This window comes from Leucopleurus acutus, assembly GCF_964270905.1.
Source record: "Leucopleurus acutus genome assembly, chromosome: 5".
NCBI lineage: Eukaryota > Metazoa > Chordata > Mammalia > Artiodactyla > Delphinidae > Leucopleurus > Leucopleurus acutus.
The window spans coordinates 87,534,273-87,559,812 of NC_139147.1; the positions used below are offsets into that span (position 1 = coordinate 87,534,273).

General features: G+C 42.9%; 1 protein-coding gene across 1 annotated transcript in view; it reads right to left on the minus strand.

Moving 5' to 3' along the window:
• The window catches only part of USP13 (ubiquitin specific peptidase 13), a gene marked incomplete at its 5' end in the record, with an annotated part of 125,987 nt that overhangs the window by 91,752 nt on the left and 8,695 nt on the right, over nt 1-25,540 (minus strand). Inside the window, 2 exons of the mRNA XM_082840541.1 lie at nt 4,105-4,165; nt 10,450-10,575. Of these exons, the coding sequence (XP_082696667.1) occupies nt 4,105-4,165; nt 10,450-10,575 (187 nt within the window). The remainder of the gene's footprint in view (nt 1-4,104; nt 4,166-10,449; nt 10,576-25,540) is intronic.

The window sequence follows — 25,540 nt, forward strand, 5'->3', positions numbered from 1 at the left end:
GACTATTGCTGGAAGAACACGCAACATATATAAGGATGTACAAGCAGAAAATATTATTTGTCTCTGGGCAGAGTAACTAAGTGGCCGGGAGACAGGGAAGGGAGAGAAAAAAACTTACTTTTCATTATGGAAGCTCTTATAACTTTTCAATTTTAAGCTTTGTCCATGTGCTATGTATTCAAAGAATATTTTTAAAATCCTAAATCCTAAAAGAAGCATAAAATTTCTATGATTCAAAAATTACCAAGAATTGTCATTGTTGATTCTAAAAAACATTACCAGCAAAAGCTAGACCTGAGGGAAGGATCCCTTAACTGGGGTTTCACTTAGATGACTAAATCAGGAGGACGAGTGCCTTGAATGCCAGGGCAGAATGAGGCTCAGGAGACTTGAGTAAGCAATTCAGCACCAGCTAATGGCCTCAGTTTCCCTTATAAAATCAATACTGAAGGTCATAACTAAATGATTCAATGGTTTCAATATCACTGTTGAACCAATGGAAAGGAATTAGTCACAAAGTCATTAGGTAAAAGGGGATAAAAAGCTTCTATCCAGGAAAAAGCATTAGTCACCTGCATGTGTTTTGTGAAGGGGATAAAGGATCATCATAACTACACCTCAATAGCAATGAAAAGGTACTTTGTAGTCAAAGAAACAAAGAGGCTACAAGAGAGTTCTCCTCCTCTTCATGAAGAGATAACCCAATGTCCCTTTTAGGGAAGGAAACTGTGGCAGAGGCTACTAGCTGCCTCCCAGTATTCATTCTCCCTTTCCTCCTTAGTAACACACTTTATTCAGTTAAGAGACTTTACTTTCCAGCCTCCTGTGCAGCACACAGCATAGTCATGTGACCAAGTTATGACCAGATAAGTGTAAACTAAAGTGTTGCATGGGATTCTAGGAGAAGGCTGACAAAAAGAAGTTGAATCCCCTAGGAGATTAGATTTTTTTTTTGGTCCTTTCCCCTTTGTCTTCCCTGCCTTCCAGAATAGGGATGCGATGGCTGGAGTCCCAGTAGCCATTTTTGGACCATGAGGTTAGAAATTACAGGACAGGATAGAAGGTGAAGTAGAAATATGGGAAGAACTTAGATCCTGATGAACATGAGGCCATCACATCAGCCTGGATTTGTTGCTTCTCAACATCCTCTATATGAAATGAGAGAAATAAACATCTACCTTATTAAAATTCACCAACATTTTACATTTCCAATTACATAAATCAGGGTAGTTCTAATACAGTCCTTCACTGAAATTAAATTACAGGCCACACCACCTTGAAAACAGAGCTGTGATCAGTGTGGCAAGAGAAAAGTGCCTGCTACTGGGAGCTATGAGGGGGTATAAATCAGAGCTTGCAAAACTTAATCCTTACTAATATAAGTTAGTGATGCATCTGAGTATAAAACAATAGAGAGAACCGGGGCCTAGGACAAGCCCCAGAGTGCCAATGGCATTCAAATTTAAACTTTTTAAAAAGTGGTACAGTCCAAATAGAACATTTTTGCTGGGCTGTGAGTTTTAGGCAGATCCTGCAGCTTTCTAAGACATGAAATGTTGAGAGAACACAGACAGCAGCCTATAGAAAAAGTCCAACTGAAATGAAAGGGTGGGCTAGTTCTCCCAGGAAGCAATGGAGGGGTCCACACAGTATGAAGCACAAAACCTCAGTGCTTACCTTTGGATTAATTTTTAAAACAATTACTTGACAATATCTGCTACCACCAGTATGATCACTAGAGAAATCAAACTGCAGGGTCTTTTGAGTAAAACACACAAAGGTTAGGGACTTCCCTGGTGGCGCAGTGGTTAAGAATCCACCTGCCAATGCAGGGGACATGGGTTTGACTCCCTGGTCTGGGAAGATCCCACATGCCGTGGAGCAACTACTGAGCCTGCTCTCTAGAGCCCGCGAGCCACAACTACTGAGCCTGCGTGCCACAACTACTGAAGCCTGTGCGCCTAGAGCCCATGCTCTGCAACAAGAGAAGCCTCCACAATGAGAAGCCCACGCACCGCAACAAAGAGTAGCCCCCACTCTCCGCAAATAGAGAAAGCCCGAGGGCAGCAACAGAGACCTAATGCAGCCAAAAAATTAATTAATTAAAAAAGAAAAGAAAAGCAGCTAATTTATTTTTTAAAAAAAAGACACAAAGGTTAAAGGATAAGAGGTCAGCTAACTTCTTTATTCAACCAAAGAAAATAATGAAAAATAACAATGTAGGTCAAAATATTCAATTATTTCCACATTCAAGAATGCCATGCTAATTTAAGAGTGAATGTCATTTAATTCAGAAGAAATCAATTATCTCTAGTTGTGGAAGGGAGCCGAAGGCTTAGAACCAAAACATCAGAATGCACTCAATCATTTCAGCTTTCTGGCTCATTCTAAGCTGCTCTGAGTCTAGTTGGTTAATCTGGGTTGTGGTCCAAAGCCATGACAAGCAGTGGGAAAGACTGGCCTGTGTGGAAAAACCAACTGCAGATAAGCCTCACAAAGAAAACCATGGGCTGAAAATCAGAAGCAAAGACAGCAAGGGTGGGCCCAGTGCCGAGTAACAGAGAAACCAAGTGGGAAGGAAACTCAGCTCCAAGACTGTTTCCAATGGCTTTGATTGTCGAATAATTAATGTGTCTTTTTATTACAGAAAAAGAATTTAAATACAGATGAGCAAAAAAAGAAAACTAAAATCACCTCAATTTTACCACCAGGAAAGAGTTACTATTAACAATTTGGAGTACATTTTGTCAGACTCTACTAGACTCTCAGTTATATATGTATGTGAGTATGTGTGTACACACATACTCACATACATATACGTATATGTACGTACATACAGATATACACACATACACATACGTATGTGTACACACATATAGATACACAGACGCACATATATGTATATATGTGTATAAATTTTCTTTATCAAATGAAATTACAATATGCAAACAATTTTGAAATTCCTTCCAAACAATAATCCTAGGCATTTAGAGATATAAACTTGCTGGTCAAAAATTATCAAACCACTTTTTCTCCTGGGAAAACCATATCAGAAGTTTAATATGCAATATGATCACTTTGCTGTGCAGTAGAAACTAACACAATATTGTAGAGCAACTATATGGCGATAAAAATTAATTAAATAAAAAAAGAAATACAATCATGAGTACATGATATAGAAGTCAGTATGTATTTGCATGAGCAAAACTGGCTCTTCTGAATGAGGGAAACAGAAAAGCACTATTAAGCAAACACCACAGTGATCACTGTTACAGGCAAGATCCACTAATGGATGATAAAATTAGTAGGCAAAACTTTAAGGAAAAACAAGTATTAGTATAGTCTCCAAGTATCACTCCCAAAATATTTATTAATTATACTGTAATCTCATAGTGGAGAAACCCCGCAGACACTACCTGACCAAGCAATCAAGGTTAACATCTCCAGTGTGAAGACAGCTCAGCTTCATGTGCCCCCTGATATCAGGCCCTGAGAAGGGCCCAATACCTGTGTGGTATTCTTGCCAAAAATACACTTCCTCAGGCTTATCATGAAGTAACATGATAAACCCAAATTGAGGTACAGTCCGCAAAACAACTGGCCAGCACTGTTCAAAAGTGTCACAATTATTGAAGACAAAAAAAGTCTGAGGAGCTATCACAGATTAGACAGGATTAAGGAAACATGACAATCAAATACAACATGGGATCCTGGAAGAACAAAAAAATAGTGAAATAGTATTTCATTAGTAGAAAAAAATAGTGAAATACAAATAAAGTCTGTAGGTTGGCTAATTAAAAAAAGAAAAACTATCTCTTCTTTAAAGGCAGTGAAAAAGGAGGCCAGAAACAGAATCACAATTTCTCTCCAGTCACTATCAGCATAATTGCTTCAAATCACTAACCCAACAAGAGTGCCGTAAACATTCTTCACCACCAGGTAAACATAAAGGGGAGACAGATCATCTCGAGTTAAATTGGTTCCTCTCATCCTTAAATTGTAGAGCAATAAACAACCTATTATTCCAAATCAAACATGCACATGCACACACATACACACACACACAGAAAATCCAGGCACACTATTGATAACCATTTACATTACCTAAAAAAATCTTGGAATTCCTCCTTTTGGGTAAAGCTCCACCAGATGCCCCTCTTACCTTCTGAAAAGAAAACAAGAGATTGTTAAAATTCAGCCTATGGAACAGATGATTGGGGGTGGGGGTAAAATCTCAGAGGTTCCTTGTTTTTATAAAAGGCCAAGAGGAAATATTTAACTTGGACTAGAGATTCCAGGATAAACAAGAACTTGACCCAGGTCCATGAAGGTAAGTGAAGGGCAATGCTACTGTTCTACCTGATTATGTTTTCACCAAATTATCAAGAAAGCACCTCTGGAAAGGGAAGTGAAACCAGGGTCAAGGTGAAGTGGACACTTCAACTTCAAATCAGCACAGGCTCCCAAGAGGCTGGAGCCCATGCCCTGACCGGAGCTACTCTGGAGAAATGGTAGCTCCAGCAGGGAGGCTCTTGTTCCCCTGCTACCCACTGGGCCCCCTGTGCTTGGTCCTAGGTGTGCACAACTACTACTGTTGAAAGAGTTCACAAATATTAATAAAGAGTCACTGATATTCTGGTCATAATAAGCTTCAATCTAACTGCCCTACACATTTTTGGAGCCCCAGCTGATGGCTGTTTGCCATCCTAAGCTCCATGTATCCTCTGCCTCTGGTGGAAGTCTCCAGCAGCAATGAAATAAACGTCTACCAAGTGGTTATGCAAAAGAAGTCATTCATTATCCTTCTGATACTTGCACAAGAAATTTTACTCTCAAACAGGACTATTAAAATGTTTGTTTCAATGGCCAAAACTCTTATTTCCACACTGCGTGTTCTTCCTGTTATTAGAAAAGAGCACGTTTCTAACACACCGCAGTGTGGGTCAAACCCCAGCATCTTCTCAAGCAGCCGCATGTTATCGCAGCACCAAGGCCTTGCTGTTTCTTTAGTTTGCCCTCCTATCAGTCTTAAGTCTCCTTTCCCACATTTTATTATTTCGCATTGAAAGTGGACTCATCTTTGTGATCCTCACAATAAGTTTTTACAGCTTCTACTATAAGTTTATAGTTCACATCTCAGGAATACAAAATGATTGAACCCTTTAGCTCCAAATCACGTGTCTCCAAATACTAATGCCACATTCGTGTCACCGCTCTTAGAATCCGTCTCCTCCAAGATCTCAAAGCCTCTGTTCCTCTCCCCTCCACTTACCTGCCTCAAAAAAGGATGAGATAAAACCTGCACCAAAGGCATATTTAACCATCCACATTTACCAATCCTGGAGGTCACTTGCAATCTCTCTATGGAAGTTTACGGCATCCTTTCACTTGTTCCAACCTCAATGTCCCCTCCACTCCTGCATGACAGTGAGGGGAGAAAGGAGAAGAGGAGCTGCAGGGAGACCTGCTGGACCATGAGGCTCTCCCCAGACGAGACAGTCACACCTCAGACTCGGATTAGATCCACTTCCTTTCAGGAAAAAAAACCCCACAACTACCAGGTCTTCCTTCAAAAGACCATCATCTCTGTCCCTGCATCAGTCACCACTAGAAATCGACAGGGTTTGAGAAACTGGAACTCCTCAGTCAGCAGACGTGACTGTCAGGCTCTGTGCTGGAGCTCAGGCTGCAAAGTGAGTGAAGACACGCTCCAACCCCTGAGGAGCTCATCAGCAATAGGAGGGGAACATGATGCAAACAAAGAACACAGAACGGATTCTGGTGAGTGTTCAGAGAGGTGAGGATCACATCATAAGGAAGAAATGATAGTTCTTCTGGGGATGGAGGGTATGGGCAGGGTTGGTGAGGTAAGAAGAGCAGCAGTCCTGGCATATAGTAGCTGCTCTGTTAATACGTGTTGGTTGGTTGGACGGATGGATGGATGGATGGATAATGGATGGGTGGGTGGATGATGGATAGATATATGGATATGCTGACCACAGGGAATACAACAGGTAAAAAAGGAATGGGGGGGCTTCCCTGGTGGCGCAGTGGTTGAGAGTCCGTCTGCCGATGCGGGGGGTGCGGGTTTGTGCCCTGGTCCGGGAAGATCCCACATGCCGCGGAGCGGCTGGGCCCGTGAGCCATGGCCACTGGGCCTGCGCATCCGGAGCCTGTGCTCCGCAACGGGAGAGGCCACAACAGTGAGAGGCCTGCGTACCGCAAAAAAAAAAATAAATAAATAAGGAATGGGGGGTAGAAGTAGGGCATCCCCCAAAAAAGAAAACAGCACGTACAAAGGCCTGAAATCATGATGTGTTCCAGAAGGGAGAAGTGGTTTTCTATGTCTAGAGCACAGAGCTGGTGGAATAAGAGGGAGGGTTAGAAAGGTTCCAGGGGTCAGATCATGGAAGGCCTTGTAATCACATGCAAAAGGGTTTGGACTTCATCCTGCAACAAAGAGAAAGACATGCGAGATTTAAGCTTCAGCGTGCCACAGACGCATAGGTATATGCATTTGAAAAGATGGCTCTGGGTGCAGCATGCAGACTGGGTGGGATTGAAGGTGGCAAGTATGAAGGAAGGAACATTAGTCAGGAAGCTACAGCACTAGCCCTTTTAAGGCATAATGAGCACTCAGACAAGAACAGGAGGGATGAAGAGGTCAGGATGGACTTCCAAGCTGTTTGGGAGGCCCAGATAACGAGACTTGGTTACCAACCTGCCATGGAATGAAAGCAGAATCCAAAGGAGATCTAAGTCTCTAGAATTCAAGCCATCTTGAATTCTAGAGGGTGTAGTGAAGATGGTGAAAACAGAAAAGCTTTAAAGCTTTCATTGAAGGATGGGGTGACTGAAAGAGGACTCAAATTAGAGTTCTGTGTTGTGCTCTTTTTTAAGGTGGGAGAAGAAATCCAGAAGAGGGAGATGTTGGAGGTGTAAGAGGGAGTGGAGTTAACGAAGGTTCCGAGGCAGGAGGAAAGGGACCACAAGGACAGAAAGAACACAGCTTCTCTCTGAGATGTGTGGAAACGTGTGAGGTGTGCTGAGATGGGAGGACACAAAAGTGGAACCACTGTGGATGAGTTCCCAGGAGGCAAGGCAGGAGCTCAGGGAGTTCCTGTCCAGGGGTCCCTGTTTCCTCTGGAAAGTACAAGTCCGATCGTTTTCTGAGAATGACAGGTAAAGTCTTGCAAAAAGCATCCAAAGTTTGGAGTGGGAGGAGGAACAGGCTAGATTTGCTGGGCAGTGAGAGGGCCCAGCCGCAGGGAGAAGGCCAGGAATTTGACATGGTCCCAAACCCCATGGCAGTGTGTGCGGGATCCCTAGTGGTGCATCCATGGAAACAGAGGATGACACTGATGATGGACTGGCTGGGGTTCTGAAGGACAGTGAGGAGGCAAGACAAGGTGAGGGTACTGGAGATAGGAGAATGTTTAAAGTCATGGATCCTGAGAAGCGGGTGAAACAGATCAAAATAGAAATAAATGAGTGAAAGAACTAAAATGAGAGAGGGTTGTGGTCAGAGAGTGAAATATTTGACTTAAAATTTCAGAGGCAGGGGTTCCCTGGTGGCGCAGTGGTTGAGAGTCCGCCTGCCGATGCAGGGGACACGGGTTCGTGCCCCAGTCCGGGAAGATCCCACATGCTGCGGAGCGGCTGGGCCCGTGAGCCATGGCTGCTGAGCCTGCGCGTCCGGAGCATGTGCTCCGCAATGGGAGAGGCCACAGCAGTGAGAGGCCCGCGTACCGAAAAAAAAAAAAAAAAAAAAAAAAAGATGTCAGAGGCAGAGCTAACTGCATGCTGTAACTCTGCCACTAGCTTTGCGACCCTGAGCAAGTTATTTCAAGTCTCTGGGCCTCAGCTTCATTTTTTTTCCCTCAGTTTCCTAAAACTTCATCACTTTACACTAAGACAGATGATACAAAGCAAACTTTATCAGAATTGCTATGTCCCACCTAACAGGAGTAGTGAATGTAAATCATATAGTATTAGGCCAACGTTAGATGACTGTAAAGCTAATCATTCAGTTTATAACCTATCTGACCTGCTGGTCTTTCTTCCTCCTCTTCCTCCTACTCTCCCCACTGTCCAATTTGGGGATCTCTCCTTGTCCAGAACTTAAACAGAGAACATATTAGGTAGGCTGGGGTGAGAGATCAGATGAACTTCAAATCAGCATTGACTACACAGAAGATCCAAGATAGTCTACAAACTATTAGGACTAAAGTGAAAATTGAACAGTATTGCTAAATATAAAATCAATATTTGAAAATTAGTATCTCCAAACAACATGAGTAACTAATTAAAATACATGAAAAGATAAAAAAGCAGTAACAGTAGTTACAAAAATTATAGGGTACCTTAAAAAAATCTAACAAAAGTAAAAGCTCCTTTACTGAAAATTACAAAATATTTTTGAAGGACCTAAAAGAGACCTGAATCAATAGAGAGGTATGCCATGTTGAACAGTCATTCAGTTAATATTTACGAAGTACCTACTATGTGCTGGGCCCTACTGAGTGCTGAGGACACAGAGGTGAACAAGACAGACCAGACTCCCTGCCCTCACGGAGCTTAGACAATGATATAGACTATAGCTCAGTCTACAAATTCAATGTGATCGCTATCAAAATTTCAACAGGATTTTTTTAACTAGATGAACTGATTCCAAAATCCATACAGAAAAATAAACTTCCAAATCCAGGAAATTTCTAGGGAAAAAATGAACATGGAAAAAGTGCTTGCACTCCTAGATATCAACACTTGAGGCACCAACACAGAGACAGACAAATAAGAGCAACAGAACACAACTGAGAACCCCCAAGCAGACCCAAGTGTGAACAGCAAGTTAAAATATTTGTTTTAAGTGTCACTATAAATCATCGGAAAAGGTTGCACCCCTCCAGTAATAGTGGGACAACTGGTCATCAATATGGGGGGGGAGAAGCAGATTCCCACACTTGACGCAATTATAAAAATAGATTATAGATGAATTAAAGACCTAAAATGTTAAAACATTCACAGTCTCTCTCTTTCCCTCCCTCCCTCCCCCCCCCCACACACACACTTCTTTAAAAAAAAGTATTAGAAGAAATATCTTTATGACCTTGAGTTGGGAAACAATTTCCTAGACAAGCTACAAAAAGCACAATTCATAAAAGGTTAATAAATCTAAATAGATGAAAATTCAAAACTTGTGTTCTACAATATAATTCATAAATGAAGTAAAAAGACAAGCCACAGACCATAAGAAAATTTTGTATATAACATAAATTTTTGGTATCTAGAATGTAAAAAGAACTAACCAAACTTTTAAGAAAAAGATAAACCCATGGAGAAATAGGCCAAAAATATAATAGGCAAATCAGGGAAGAGAAAAGGAGACTGGCTAATAAACGGATGAAAAGACCTTCAACCCTCACAGGAGGAAATGCCAAATATTTAGATGCCACTTTACAACCATTCGATTGGCAAAAATCAGAAGTCTGACCAAGCACTGGTGAGGGTGTGGGGAAACACTCATAATCATGGCAGACTGGAGTGTACACTGGTGCAACCACTCCAGGGAGGGATTTAGCAATATCCAGTAAAAAGGAAGGGAAGCACACTAGTGAGTCAACACTGCCACTTCTAGATACATTTCTGAAAGAAATCTTGCACATGTTCCCCCAAGAGAAATGTATAAAAATGTTTATTGGTACATAGTTTGTGGAAGAAAAAAAAAATGGAAACAATCTAAATGTTTTCATCAATGGGAGAACAGAATAATAAATGACCAGGTACTCATAAGACGGAACACCAAACAACTATTGAAATGAATTAAGTACATCCGGATGCATCGAAACATGGATAGATTCTGTTGAAGGGGAGCGCTCCAGGCAGAATTACAGGTAGCAGTATGATAATATTTACCTGTATCTTTAAAACACAAAAAGTCATACTATATATTGCTCATGAATACCCACAACTAAATAAAATATAATGACAGGCATGGGAATGAGAAACAGCAAATTCACAACAGGTTACTTCTGCGGATGGAAGGGACCAAAAGGGACTTGAACTTTTAGGAAAGCTCTCTCACTAAAAAAAAAAAAAAAAATCTGAAGCAAAAATATCCAAGTATTTTTTTTTATTTCTGATGTTTTTTATCCATGAGTGTTTCTGGCATTATTTTCTGTACTGTTTGACTTGATTTTTTTTTCCATCAGCAACCCATGTCTTTTTTAACAACTCCGATCAGAGGCTTAGAGGAAGAGAAACATAAAACTGGTTAAGTTAAGGTTTGGGAAGTCTATGAATTTCTGCCAACAGTGCTAGTTTTGTTTCCTATCATCCAAGAGAATGAGAAGTTATGTGGGCATAGTAAAATCTCCATGTGATGAACCCCACTAAGACAACGTTACGGGGAAGATGTCAAGGCCAGTTCTCCCAAAGTGTGCACCTCACCTCACGCACGTGTCTCTTCAGGTACATGTAGACACTCTGTCCAGTTTTTCGAAAATGTCTTTCCACATGCTCCCTTCCAAAGGCCAAAAATGTATTCATGCATACATAGAGTCCACCTTCAGAATTCTAGAAGAAAGAGACAGGTTACATTAGTCAAGTAGTCTAGACACAGAAAAAGGGAAGGGGAAGGAAGGCAAATGATGACAAACAATGAACACAAAGTCTGGCCATCGTAGTCATCTCCAGTGACCTCCGAGGGCTCACAGTCACCCAGAGGCAGCTCCCGCCACAACCCTGGGTTCCCGGTGCTCCCAGACAGCTGAGCACGGTCTCACAGGCAAGCAGATACTCAGAGGCCTTGGGAAATAAACATGCCTGCCTGACTCTCCAAACTGGGGTAAGGGACAGTCACAGATAGAAGAACGTTGGCAACTGATCCAACGACCGTCACTTCATAAAATAATGTTATTTTTTTACTTTTATTGAGGTATAGTTGAGTTACAGTGTTGTGTTAATTTCTGCTGTACAGCAAAGTGATTCAGGGCTTCCCTGGTGGCACAGTGGTTAAGAATCCGCCTGCCAATGCAAGGGACATGGGTTCAAGCTCTGGTCCGGGAAGATCCCACGTGCTGCAGAGCAACTAAGCCCGTGCGCCATGACTACGGAGCCTGCCCTCTAGAGCCTGCAAGCCACAGCTACTAAAGCCTGCGTGCCACAACTACTGAAGGCTGTGTGCCACAACTACTGAAGCCCACATGCCTAGAGCCCATGCTCCGCAACAAGAGAAGCCACCACAATGAGAAGCCCGTGCACTACGAAGAGTAGCCCCGACTCCGCAACTAAAGAAAGCCTGCGTGCAGCAACGAAGACCCAATGCAGCCAAAAATAAATAAATAAATAAATTTATTTTTTTAAAAGTGATTCAGTTATACATATATATATTCTTTTTCATATGCTTCTCCATTATGGTTTATCATGATATTGATTATAGTTCCTTGTGCTATACAGTACACCTTGTTGTCTATCCATCCTATATATAATAGTTTGTATCTGCTAATCCCAAATTCCCAATCCTTCCCTCCCCCAACCCCTCCCCCTTGGCAACCACAAGTCTGTTCTCTATGCAACGACCATCAGTTCAATGGTTCATCATTGTTCTTCCTCATTGGTCACTGCAAGTCTCTAGAACATAGTCTTTCTATCCTTTTAGCAGGACAGGATGCTTCAAAGATATTGTTCCCTTCCTTTGGTGATACATATTTGACGGTACCCATTAATAAATGATAACAATTCAAGAAATAAATAACATAATAAGTAAATAATAAAAGATGGAGTCCTCAAATTATTACATGCCTGATATGTGCCAGGTGCTTTGCACATATTATTTCTAATCCCAACAATACTGCAAGCTGCTAGTATTACTTCTATTTTATAGTTTAAAAAAAAACTGATAAGTCACTTGCCCAAGTTCACACAGCTTGGAAGTGTCAGAATTAAATTTGAATCTATTTCTCTTTTATCCCTCTCTGCCATACTTCAAGTATTATTTAGTTATAGACATACTGCTACAATGAACAGGCAAGGATATTGTTCACATTTAAAATACTTGATTTTCAAGACTTCCCTGGAGGTCCAGTGGTTAAGACTTCGTGTTTACACCGCAGGGGGCCCGGGTTCCATCCGCAGTCTCCCTGGTCGGGGAACTAAGATCCCACAAGCCCCAAGACATGGCTTAAATAAATAAATAAGATACTTTTCTATCCCAATTTCCTCTCTCCTTTTCTCTCACTTTGCTTAATGTGCTTCTCCATAAACTTAGCCTATACAATTAGCCATCCTTTCCTCAATGGAAATGGATTTTTATTATGATCCTATTAGTCTCACCCCTCCAAATAATTCTTTAAAAAACAAAAATTTTAAATACCTGTTAGAATTTGCCAACAAACACCTACCAAAATTCCTTACAATGAATTTTAGTAGAGCACAAATTACAATATCAAAAATAGACACTGATGCTCATTACAAATATATGAAAAATAATTTTTAAAGTTCCAATAACTCAAGATTGTTTATTTTTTTTAATTTCAAATAAAATTTTCCAACATCGTATCTATGATTTATAAGCCAGACATAAAGAAGCCTTGTCACAACAAGAACTTTATAACAGGGGCTTCCCTGGTGGCACAGTGGTTAAGAATCCTCCTGCCAATGCAGGGGACAAGGGTTTGAGCCCTGGTCCGGGAAGATCCCACATGCCGCAGAGCAACTAAGCCCGTGAGCCACGACTACTGAAGTCCACACACCTAGAGCCCGTGCTCTGCAACAAGAGGAGCCACCGCAATGAGAAGCCCGCGCACCGCAACGAAGAGTAGCTCCCGATTGCCACAACTAGAGAAAACCCGCGCACAGCAACGAAGACCCAACGCAGCCAAAAAAAATGACATCACTAGAATAAAATTAGAGAAGTTCTTCAACTAGGGGCAACACATTACATTCACCTGGTCAACAGATTAGATAAATATTTTCAAAAGATTTTTTAAATAAACATATTCTTTTGCATAGTCATAATCCTTAAGAAAAAAATATTGCATCATTATAATGGTCAGCTATTCATTAAGCCCATTAAATTGAGCATCCCATAGTGTGATTTAAATAAAAAAAGAACAACACTTCCATTCTCTTCCAACAAAATGTAATTCGATCAAAAAGAACTCAAACCAGAAGATATAATGGGGGAAATATGAGATTTGTAAGCAGAGGTCCTAAACTGCCACTACTTAGCTCTGTTGCCTAAACAGCTTGTCAGATAGTCTCTGGGCTTCAGTATTTTCCTCAATAAACATGGCTTTAGCAATAATTCCCAAGGTTTCGTGAAGTTCAAAGGTGATGAAACACCCTCCATGCTATAAATTATTACATAAACATCGATAATTATTTATTACGAGCTAAAAGGTCTGTGTGCTACGTGTATCTCCTATTACCACAAGTATTTTATAACTGGGGGGAGAAGCAGAAGGAAGAAAAAAGTGAGCCTGACAGCCACACAGGCTGGCGATAACAAATATTAATCTGTCAGAAAATGTAGTAGGCAACTAGTGGGAGAAGCAAGAAATTAGCAAGCAGCAGAAGAAAAACATTCAAGCGTAGCATTTTTCTGAAGAAAAATATAGAATAGCTATGTGATGCGAGAGTATATAGTCTCTAAAATAATCATACAATCTTTGCTAACTTCATTGCCAAGAATTTTTTACTTATTAGGGAATTTGATAAAAATTTAATATGCCAAACATTCAATCTCAAATCTCTGGAGTCACTTGATATTGTCACAAAGTCCATAATCAAAGAAAAAAATGCTTTGGCATTCATAGATGACCCCACATCGCGAAGGATTCTATTACAAACATCCAAGGACATCTTCCATCCCACATATGGGCTGACCTCGGAAACAGCATATGCCCCTCTCTAGCGGCTCTGAGATGGAAGCACTGCCCAAGGGACTTCCCAGAAGTTCTAAAAATTCAAGACACACTGAGACAGAAAACCCTTTAAAAGCTACCCCATATAGAACAAAACACCCCAGTCTAATGATCTACACTTTCTTCCCTCTTGCCTCATTATTGTCTAAATATTGGTCCTATAAGACTCTTTCACATACAAAATCAATACTCCATGCCATGTGCTCTGAGTGGCTTCTCTCACTAGTGATGACAAGTCTGTGCTGACACATCTCAACCAGATTCCTTTGTGACCAAAGCACAGAGACTGGTTTATAGCCTGGGATCACAGCTAAGCTAGTTGACTCTTAAGAGTTTTCAAATCCTCACCCTCATCCTCTCATAGACCACCCACACCCGCACTAAGATCACTGCCCCAGAAAGCACCATAAAGCACTTGCCTTCATGTGGCCAATAGTGCAGCCAAGAAATCAGGAAGGACCTTCTTGTATAAGTACTGCTAAAACTGCAGAAACCAAGGATCACATCTTGGTTTTTGTAATAATGCTAGCAGAGTACAAACAAGAAAAAAGTAACTGCACTAGATGGTAAAGACGGGGATGAACCACCTCTTTCTTAATATCCAGTGTCTTTTGTCTTAAGATTTGGTGTGATATGTCTTTAGAAAAAAATAAAAATTTAAAATGTTTTTAAAAAAGAAACCAGGCAGGTTAGAGAACCGTACAAATTGACAGTGAAATGTAGCTCAAAGAATAAGAGGGCAGAATACAAACTAATGCATTTTTCAAGTAATAGTGGTAGAGTGTTTACTAAAATAGATTACAATAAAATTCATATATATTGGGCTAATTTTTTAACAAACGGTAGCATAAGAATGGAGATTCCAAAAATATATTCATTCTATGATAATCGCTTAATATACGTCAAACCACAAGATACACAAAAATAAAGGGGGGGTAGAAATCACTAATAAAAGTTACTGTGAGAGTTACACAGCAGTATAGAAGAAAATTAATCTAGATACATATCTTACACCAAACACTATAACGAGGTCCAGATAGATCCAGGAGAAAAGCATCTAAAAAACTAGAAAAAAGAGCAGAATAGCATATTTATCCTACTTGTGAAGGGGAAAATAATTTCTGGCCAAGAAAATATATAATATCAAAAGAGATGAAGTAGTTGAGTATAAAAATGTAAACACTAAAGAACAAGTTTTGCATTACAAAATATAAGGAAACAAACAGAAAAGCAACAATAACAGAATGCGATAAGACGTAAAGTATAATGAAGAAAAGATTATATCCAAACCATGTAAAAAGTGATAAAATTATTGATACAAGATGTCAACATTCAGGTTCAACTTGGTAAGAGCTCGCTGTTGTTTTTTTAAAGATCGTTTAGTTTTACTGTAAGAAAATACTAAAATCAAATCATCATCACTACCTCCTGAAGTAAGCAATTAAAACAATCTCGAGGCAATTATTCACCTACTAAACTAGCAAAAAGTACACAGCCTGAAGCCGCGGAGAAAACCTGTATATTTACTCCCACAATATAAATCGGCTCCACCCTTCTAGAGAGCAATAAAACTGTGACCTTTGACACAGTATTTCTCCTTTGAGTATGACCGCAGGAACCCAACAGTAAGAGAGAGGGAAAAAAACTAATTTGTACAAAAATATTCACAGATGAACTATTTATAATAGGAAAAAGTAGCAATGGCCCCAAATAGAGGAACTAAGAACTTGAGACATATAAACACAACAAATACTGTAACATTATTTAAAATGACAAATGTATGAATTCTGTGTAATTGCGTACAGAAAATATGTATAGAATTGTGTATAATGTATATACAAAAAATAATGTTCATGGAAAAAGAACACATACTGATGGCAAGGAAGAAAAGGGAGAGGGGAAGGGAGGCTGTACGCTGACAAAAACCTGAAATGAAACTGGAACAGATCAACGGTTTTATACTTATTTAAGTTCTTGCCTTGGGGGTCCTCAGCCTCGCCTCCCATTACCTTTGTGCTTGGTCTAGAGTGGTGTTTCTCACACTACTGTCGCGAAGAACCAGGTTGTTTCGCTTTGTCTTGTATTTTGTTTTGCTTCTATTCATTAAGGAAAGATACATGGTCCTGGTGGTCCCACTGCACGTGGCTAGTTCTCAGCTCCAGCCAGGTGTGAACTGACATGTGTAAGCACCACAAAACCCAAATGGGTCTATATCCTGTTCAAACAAACTAATCCACTGCTGATGCACTTGGATGTGGCTTCAATGTCAAGTTGCTATAGAAATTTCTAAGCACCTACTCTCAATGTTTGTGCTTATCTCATGGCACCAGTCAGCTGACCACACTTCAAGTAGCCCTGGTCTAGAGCTAGGTGAACTGCCAGTTCCGAGAGTCTCACTGTCAGGAAAGCATCTCTTCAAGGACCCCCAGGGACACCAGGACAGGCCTGAAGCCTTCAGAGCAGCCCATGTCAAAATCAGCTGCACATGTTACCGCCTGAACATCTGCAGACACTGCCCAGGTCCCACACCCATCTATCAACCTGCCAGCCTCTGCCCATGACCGATTCCCACAACCCTCTGCTCATCCCCCTGTGCTGATGGTCCTTAACACCAAACCCACTTTCATTTCACAACTGTTAGCATCTTGTTCATTGAAATCTGCAGCTGTGAGAAACCCAAGCTTCCTTCATTCGGGGCCACCACATTCAGAAGCTGAGCCACGCATGCATTTGCTCGTTGAGGGCAGGAAAATTGTATCACATTCATTACTGAATTGCAAAAACAGTACCTGAACGGTGCAGAGCAGGACTGGACAAACATGGAACTGCAAGTTTTGTGTAGTTATTTGTCACTTAGTTACACAGCTTAGTCTCTCTCTCTCAAACCGGTCCTCAGTGCCCTCCCGATCTGGATTTAAAATACACTGCACAGCACGGGCTCGATTTAAACTCTTTGGCATAGCTAAACAATGGGAATCATCAAAAGAAAACCGATGGCCAGGCATAGAAAAACAGACTGAGGCACCAGCAGGAATACTCACTTTTCAGGTTTGTTTGGCTAAAGTCATGCTCTTAGCAACATGGACACCAGAAATGCACTGTCCCAGCTCTCCTGCCTTCCATAACCAAGCCAGCCTCACATGGTTCTTCAAGACAGCAATGCTGTCTCCACAACCCCTTCCCACCATGGACCCTATCTGGCTCCTACTTCCAGAGGCCACCCAGCCCAGAATGACCAGTGTGTGCTTCGCTGCATGGTCTTAGCTAAAGAAGATTCTAATTATCATTTACATGATGCACTGAACGGAAACGTGACCAAGATGCAAGACTTGATTTCGAAACCTGAAATTACAAGGAAGTCAAGAAATACCACTCAGGGCTTCTCCAAGGCTCCATAACAATTCCCTCTGTCAACTTCTCCCACCCCATGATCAATCTGTAAAAGAGAAGTGCAGCATTAGAAGCCCATGCATTGTTTAAATCCAGTCTTCAATGCATTTCAATACAGATACAAGAGATACAGAGCCATTCACTTATTACTTTATGTTGGATGACCCTGCATACTACTCAGAAGTAACATCAAGGACAAAATCACCTTGTTTTACACTGCTTGCCACTTAAAAGAATATTAAAACACTGGCGAATATAAAGGTCAAGGTTACAACATGTTTCAGAGGAGCAAGTGAACAGTCATTTTAAATAAAAATACACCACACTGTCAATCAGTAGGTGTTTGAAGAACTTTGTTTACGACAGCGTGTTCTTGGAGACCAGCCTCCGCTGGGAAACAGGAAGGGAGAGGGAGCCTGTGTGAGCTGCGCACTCAGGAAACAGTGTCCCGCGTAACCCTTGTTTGTATAACATCAGAACAGTGTGGAAAACAAGTGGTCATTGCCTCAAAGAGAAACATGATGTAGGTAGATGGAGTCACAACAAATCCATGACACACACACCCATGCACAAGGGAGACAACAAAAGGGACAAGGACGCAGTATTTCCTAGAACACTGATTATTTTTTAAAAAAAAGAGAGAGAGAAAAGAAATGAACTAAAATAACTGCTTATAATAGTGAAAAGAACTAACCCCCATGCTCAAGAACAGATTTGCTTAGTAATTTACGGTACATCCATGAAACGTAACACTTTTTCAGCCATTTAAAATTGACTTGGGATGAGTATTTACTAATAGGAAAAACTGTACATAGTATTTTTGAGTGAAAAAAGCAAATAACAAAAGAGTGTGTACGATGTAATATACACAACATGTACACGCTCCACGGCACAGGATGTCGTAACAGCATCAGGAAATAAGGTGTGATTTTTTTTTTTCTTCACATAGTCTTTTGGCATTTTCTAATTTTTCTCTAGGAACATGGATTCACTTTTTATTAATAAAAACAATAATATTTTTCTTAACTGAAAGTATTTAGAATCCAAAAATATATGTGGAATAGAACAGGCAGTCATTCAAATGTTTCCTTTTCTTAAACCAAGCTTTCCTTAGGCTTTCACAACTTCACAGCTTTAAGGGTCTGGATATTCTCGCTGCGCCAAGTAAAAGTGTGGTTTGAAATAACTAAGAGATTATCTCGAAATGAGTAGCTAAGGAAACGTGGGAACACACAAGTAAAAGAGAGGTGATTAGGAAGGCAGACAAGAATGTGATTACAACTGAGAAAAATGAAGCTAATCAAGGACACTACCCCAGTCGGATGCCATCTAAGTTTACAGGCGGGGATGGTCTGTGCGGAGTCTGGAAAAGAAGCGATGAGAGAGAATGAGGCTGTGATGTCTTCTCCGGGGGCAACAGAAGGGGGGCGGGGGGATGTGGGGCAGGAAGTTTATTCAGCAGAGAGAGAGACAAGCAAGCTTGGTGTCCTGATAACATTTACATCCTAGCAAGGAGAGACAGAAAATAAACAGAAAGAGACATAAGAGATAATTTCCGGCAGAGATAAGAGTGATAGAGGAGCCTGAGGGTGGAGACCAGGGAGTTGGGGTCTTGATACAGTGTGATGGGGGTGGAGCATGGGGGGCTCTCCAGGAGGGCTAGATCTCAGGATGAGGGACCAGGCAAGCAAAGTGGAAAGAGAACCCTCTCTAGATGAAAAAGCATGTACAAAAGCCACAACTCCAGGAAAAGCCTGGCTATGTCCTCAAAAGACAGAAACTCAGGGTGCTGGAGTCGAGGGAGAGGGAGGAGAGGTCTGCAGAGGCAGGAGAAGTGCAGGATGCAAAACCACTGGAGGGTCCCCAGATGAGAAGCGCCACAATCTGATCTACATTTTTAAAGATCACTCTGGGACTTCCCTTGTGGCGCAGCGGTTAAGAATCCACCTGCCAATGCAGGGGACACGGGTTAGAGCCCTGGTCCGGGAAGAGCCCACATGCCATGGAGCAACTAAGCCCGTGCGCCACAACTACTGAGCCTGCGCTTAGAGCCCACGAGCCACAACTACTGAAGCCTGTGTGCCTAGAGTCCGTGCTCCGCAACAAGAGAAGCCACCGCAATGAGAAGCCCGCACACCACAACGAAGAGTAGCCCCCGCTTGCCCCAACTAGAGAAAAGCCTGCGTGCAGTAACGAAGACCCAATGCAGCCAAAAATAAATAAATAAATAAATTTATTAAAAAAAAGATCACTCTGGCAACAGGAAGAGAATTATGGGGAGAGGACCCAGAGAATATCCAAGGCTACTGTAAAGTCTAGACCCACGCTGTCCAGTACAGTAGCCACTAGGCATATGTGAATGTCTCAATCTAAATTAATTTAAATTAGGTTAAATAAAAAAATCAGTTTCTTCATCGCACTGGCCACATTTCAAGAGCTTAGTACACAGTCACATGTGGCTAGGGTTACCATACTGGGCAGTGCAGATGTGGAACAATTCCATCATCCCAGAAAGTCCTTTAGACAGCCCTGTCTAAACAAGGCAAGACGGCACCTTAGCCTCTGGGGGTGGCAGAGGAGGGAGTGGGGGCTGGGTTGCTCGCGGCAGAGATGGGGAGACTGGGGTAGAGTCAGTCTATAACTTTAGGGTACAGCCCATAAGCATAGAAGACAGAATTAGCTGTAGAAGTGTGTGGGAAACGGCAGAATCGAGGTCAACCCCTGACTGCTTTGATTCATTACTTCATAAGACTGCCCACCTCTCTCTGCTTGACTCTTGCTTTCATCAAGCAAGCATCTGCCTATTAATCCAGCCTCTCGGATACTTCCATATCTGAACGGTACATATGAATATTCCAATGACTGGAGCACAGATTCTCCAGTACAATCTGGCTTCTAGAGCAAAACAAACAGACCACAGTTTTAAAATACAAAAATTAAGTACACGCAGACGGGAAGCAAATGTGCAGTCAGAAAGTAAAACGGGGACATCCCTGGTGGTCCAGTGGTTGGGACTCCACGCTCCCGATGCAGGGCGCCCGGGTTCGACCCCTGGTCGGGGAACTAGATCCCACATGCATGCCGCAACTAAGAGTCCGCAAGCCACAAGTGAGAAGTCCGCATGCTGCAACTAAAGATCCCACATGCACAACGAAGATCCCATGTGCTGCAGCTGGGACCCAGCACAGCCAAAATAAATAAATAAGTAATAAAAATAAATAAATCAAATTAAATTTTAAAAAAAGAAGAAAGTAAAACAAAGTTCCAGATCAAGTGCAGCAAGCACACAGCCCACAGAAAGGGGAAATGTGATAGAGAAAAGCACTATCAAAAAATAGGCAGTGGTTGAGAGTCCGCCTGCCGATGCAGGGGACACGGGTTCGTGCCCCGGTCCAGGAAGATCCCACATGCTGCGGAGCGGCTGGGCCCATGAGCCACGGCCGCTGAGCCTGCGGGTCCAGAGCCTGTGCTCCACAGCGGGAGAGGCCACAACAGTGAGAAGCCCGCGTACAACAACAACAACAAAAAAATAGGCTGCGGGACTTCTCTGGTGGCGCAGTGGTTAAGAAGCCGCCTGCCAATACAGGGGACGCGGGTTTGAGCCCTGGTCCAGGAAGATCCCACAGGCCGCAGAGCAACTAAGCCTGTGCGCCACAACTACTGAGCCTGCATGCCACAACTACTGAAGCCCACGTGCCTAGAGCCCGTGCTCTGCAACAAGAGAAGCCCGTGCACCGCAACAGAGTGGCCCCCACTTGCCGCAACTAGAGAAAGCTTGCGCACAGCAATGAAGACCCAAAGCAAAAATAAAATAAATAAAATACAGAATACAACATTTGCAAAATCCAAAACCTTGGTTTCAACAGCAAATCCACAGAAATAAATTTGTCCAAATCAGCTAAGTAGAAAAAAAAAAACGCATATAATCCCAAGAGACTGCAGGCCTCTGCTAAATGTTGATAAATCATGCTTGTGGCCATGAAGTGTTAAGAAAAAATAGACATGTTAATGCAGTCATGATTCTTCTAGTTTGCTCCAACTTTGACGTTCTCTCTGCAGAGAACTCCTACGCCTTACAGCTGCACAGCCTGGTCCCAGACGGCTAAAGGCACAGTCCGAGCAGCAAGGTTTTGACACACTATAAATTTACTGTTCCACTGAGGCATCATTTATTAACTTTTTTCCTAAGTATGAAACTGAATCCTTGCTCTGGGTATCTAGAGCAATGAGGATGCTGTCACCTGAACAGCTGGGAAGGGTTTGGCACGAGGAAGAGCAGCTACTACGATGCTCAGAGGACAAATGGGCAAAATAAAAATCGTCCGAGAATGAAGACACTGAGGTGAGCATCTTCAGCAGCACTGAACTGAAGCTATAATCCATCTAAGTAATTCCCAGCTTACATCTAAAAAAAAAAAAGTGAAACCACCTTGTCAAAGGTAAAAACCTCTTATAGTCTTTTCTTATTATCTTTAAGAATAGATGGCTTTCTTCAGGATGCATTTCCCCTGATAAACTATATTAAACATGAAGATTAGGTTTCCAGGCTAACCCATAAAAAGTCCATCAGTATGAGCTGAAGCTGAGTATGAATAACACCCCTGAACAGAGTTCCCCCCAAAGGAGGCCAGCAAACACTCAACGCCCAAGGCTTTTGCTACCAGACAGAGCCTCACAAAGAATTACCAAGTACAGGACGTCCCTCTATGGCAACCCCAAGACCCTATAAATTCCATTTCACCTTCTTCTCGGAGGGATCCCCCCACTACCTCCCACTAAAGAGAAGGATAGCAATAAGTAGTATTCCACGGGCAGCCATGAGTACAACAAACGCTGCAAGGTAGGTAGTACAGAAGGGAAAACCAAGGCTTAGAGAAAGTCAGTGAAATTAAGGCACTTGCTGAAGTCCTGTTTCTATGAAGTAGTAAGAAGGGGGGCGGACCGGGACCCAGGCCAGTCTGGCCCCCCAAGTGCTACCGGGTTCAACTGAGAGGCAGATGTCATTTTGGTAGCAGGAGCTAGGTGGGCGGCTGGCAGTAAGCACAGGCCATTGTAGGGGCGTGGGGAAAAGAGCAGTTTCTTCCTTTATTTCAAGGCTATATCATTCCAAGAAAGCAGAAGGGAGCCACCCCACTGAAGTGAGTAGCCTGGGCCGGGTGCTCTGTCAGGCTTTCCTGCAAGGGAGGGGAGAAGCTGGAGCAGGCCCTGACAGCTCCACTCCCCAAACGCAGAAGGACAGCCAGAGGGGACTTCCCTGGTGGTCCAGTGGTTAAGACTTCGCCTTCCAAGGCAGGGGCTGCGGGTTCGATCCCGGGTCTAGGAGCTAAGATCCCACATGCCTCGCGGCCAAGAAACCACAACATGAAACAGAAGCAGTACTGTAACAAATTCAATAAAAGACTTTAAAAATGGTCCACATCAAAAAAAATCTTAAGAAAAAAGGGCAGGACACCCGAGTCCTTGGAGTTAGCCTTTCCAGGCTGACAGCTCCCTGACAATAGCAGCGGCAAGACGCTAGGGAAGCAGCTGTAGGGTTTGACGGCCTCCACGGTGCACGCACCCTCATCAACTTCAGCCATTAAACTGGATCTATCAGTGGTCCCGCTCTGCTGGTTGGGGTTCTGGAGAGACAGCCCACACCAACTGAGGCTGCTTCCGAGGCCTCAGGCTGGAAATACTGCCCCGGGCTCCTGTCGGAGTTTCTCTGGAACTTGGGCCAATCGGTGGGAGGGCCAGAGGCCTGTGCCAGTCGCTGCTTCCTCAACAACCTGGGGGGCAAAGATCCCAGGAGCAAAGAGGTGGGGCCCTGAGGTCCATCAAAAGGAAGGGTTACTCACACATCCAGGGTCTCTAAACTAGAGGTTGTCAAACTCTGCAATCCGAACCCTGACCTCTGAGCTCCAAGCCAGTCAGTCCCCCCAGTTTTCCCTGTGGGCGCCTCACCTTCCTCATCTATGACCTTGATATACTCCACCTCCCAGGGTACCGGCTGTGAAGTCATCTTTAACTCCTCCCATTTCTCACCCACTGCATATTCTGTCACTAAGTTGAGCCATATCTTTCATCGAAATCTCTACCGAGTTTAGTCCCAACACCCCACCATCTTTATCCCCACTGCCATCAGGAAAGCGCCCCCCTCCGATATTACAAGAGGCTCCTAGTTGAATTCCGATTCAAAGTCTCCCTACCTCCCAACCTATTCCTCATTCCACTTCCAGATAACCACGGCCTCATGCTGTTCCCTTGCTCTTAACTGGCCTCCTCACCAGGTCTAAACTTATCAAGACAATCTCCTTCACAACCACAGAAGTCCCAGCCTTGCTTTCCAGTTTCCCCAGTAATCCTCTCTTCCATAAGCCAGTGAAGGCTCTCATTTACATGCCGAGCTTGGTGCCACCCCCACACCTTTGTCTCCCCTCCTCCAAAATGCCACCTTTTCAGATCCCATCCAGTTGTCCAGGCCAATAACTCTTCTAGACTTTACTGATTGCTCCTGTGCCTGAAATCTCCATTCACACGTTACAAGTGCCACACGGTTCAAAACTTAAATATGCTATAAGTGCTTCAGGGTCTAACCTGATGACATATCAGAGCTTACGTCCCATCTCTGTCACATACTGAGATGTCTGTACATGTCTTTGAACAAGCTACCTAACTTCCCTGACTCTCAGTTTCCTCTCTGTAAAACAGGGCAAAAATAGTGATTATCATTTATAACAGGTTACAATTGTAATTAAATGAGATGTTATATATAGAAGTACCTAGGACAGTACTTGACTCATTATAGACACTCGAAATCGGTGCTCACACTCCACTATGATAGAAAGATCCAGATCATACTCTCCTTTCCTGTGGTCCTCTGTTTCTCTCCTAATACTCACACGTCCCCAGTAGCACCTAGCACAGTCCTGGGGGCATAAGAGGCACTAAATAAGTATTAGTACTTGCTAATTAACACAAAACAAAATGTTTTATTATTTATCTTATTACAGGAAGCACATACTATTCTGCAACATCTCTAGTCTGGAGTCACGTTCAGATTCATTAAATTCTTATTATTGCCTCGTCCTGCTGTTCCAGCTCTAAAAATAGGTGCTCTCGTCCACATCTGCCCTGCACATGGGGACAACGGGTGTCCTGGGCTGATCATGAGCGGCAGCACAGAGGCCTGGGCGACACCCACAGACACCAGCTCTCTTGTCACCTCCCCGAGGGGCACCATGTGTGATCACTTCTACCAAGATCCTGGAGCATCTAGAATCATAATACACAAAATACTCAGCAAGTACCCAAGACACATTTCCCTAGCTTTTCAAGGGTCCAGCTTACGACTTTCCAGACAATATGATAAAGTAAAAATACGGCATTGGTTATTTTTTGTTTGTTTTTTGCGGTAGGTGGGCCTCTCACTGTTGTGGCCTCTCCCGTTGTGGAGCACGGGCTCCGGACGCGCAGGCTCAGCGGCCATGGCTCATGGGCCCAGCCGCTTCGTGGCATGTGGGATCTTCCCAGACCGGGGCACGAACCCGTGTCCCCTGCATCGGCAGGCAGACTCAACCACTGCGCCACCAGGGAAGCCCGGCATTGGTTATTTTTAATAACTTTTTTATTCCAAAATGCATGCTCATGATTTTTTTTAAAACAGAAAAGATAAAGCCTTACTAGCACAGGTTCCCAAACGGCACAGTTTTCAATCCTTAATTCTCTAAGACCTCAGCTATTCTGTGTCTTCAACAATCGGTATCCCAACCACGACAGAGATGGACAAAGTGCTTTGAAAGCACAGGAAAATAATTCTCTAACGCAGCTTGGAGGGTGTGGGGAAGCCCCCAGGAGAACACCTGAGCTGGTTTTTAAGGATCGGAGGGGTTTTCAGGGGGTGAGGGGTTGGGAGAGGGCATTCCATTCCAAGCACAGGCCAACGTATGGAGGGATGAAAGCATGGGGCATCTGAAGAACACAAAGGTGCTAAGGGACAACACTGGCAAGGAAAGTTGGATCAACGTGGTAAATTGACTTGTTTGCTCTGTTAGAAAAGTCTGAACAGTGCCACTGAAAATTCCTAGGCAGGGAAGACATGATAAGACCCATGTTCTAGAGAAACAACTGGAAGTGCAATGTGACAGATAAAAGGGAGGCAAGGTGGTCAGTTAAGAGGCTTCTGCAAGAGTCCATCCAGGCAAGAGGTGATGAGGGCCTGAGCCCGGGCAGTGGAGAAGGAGAGA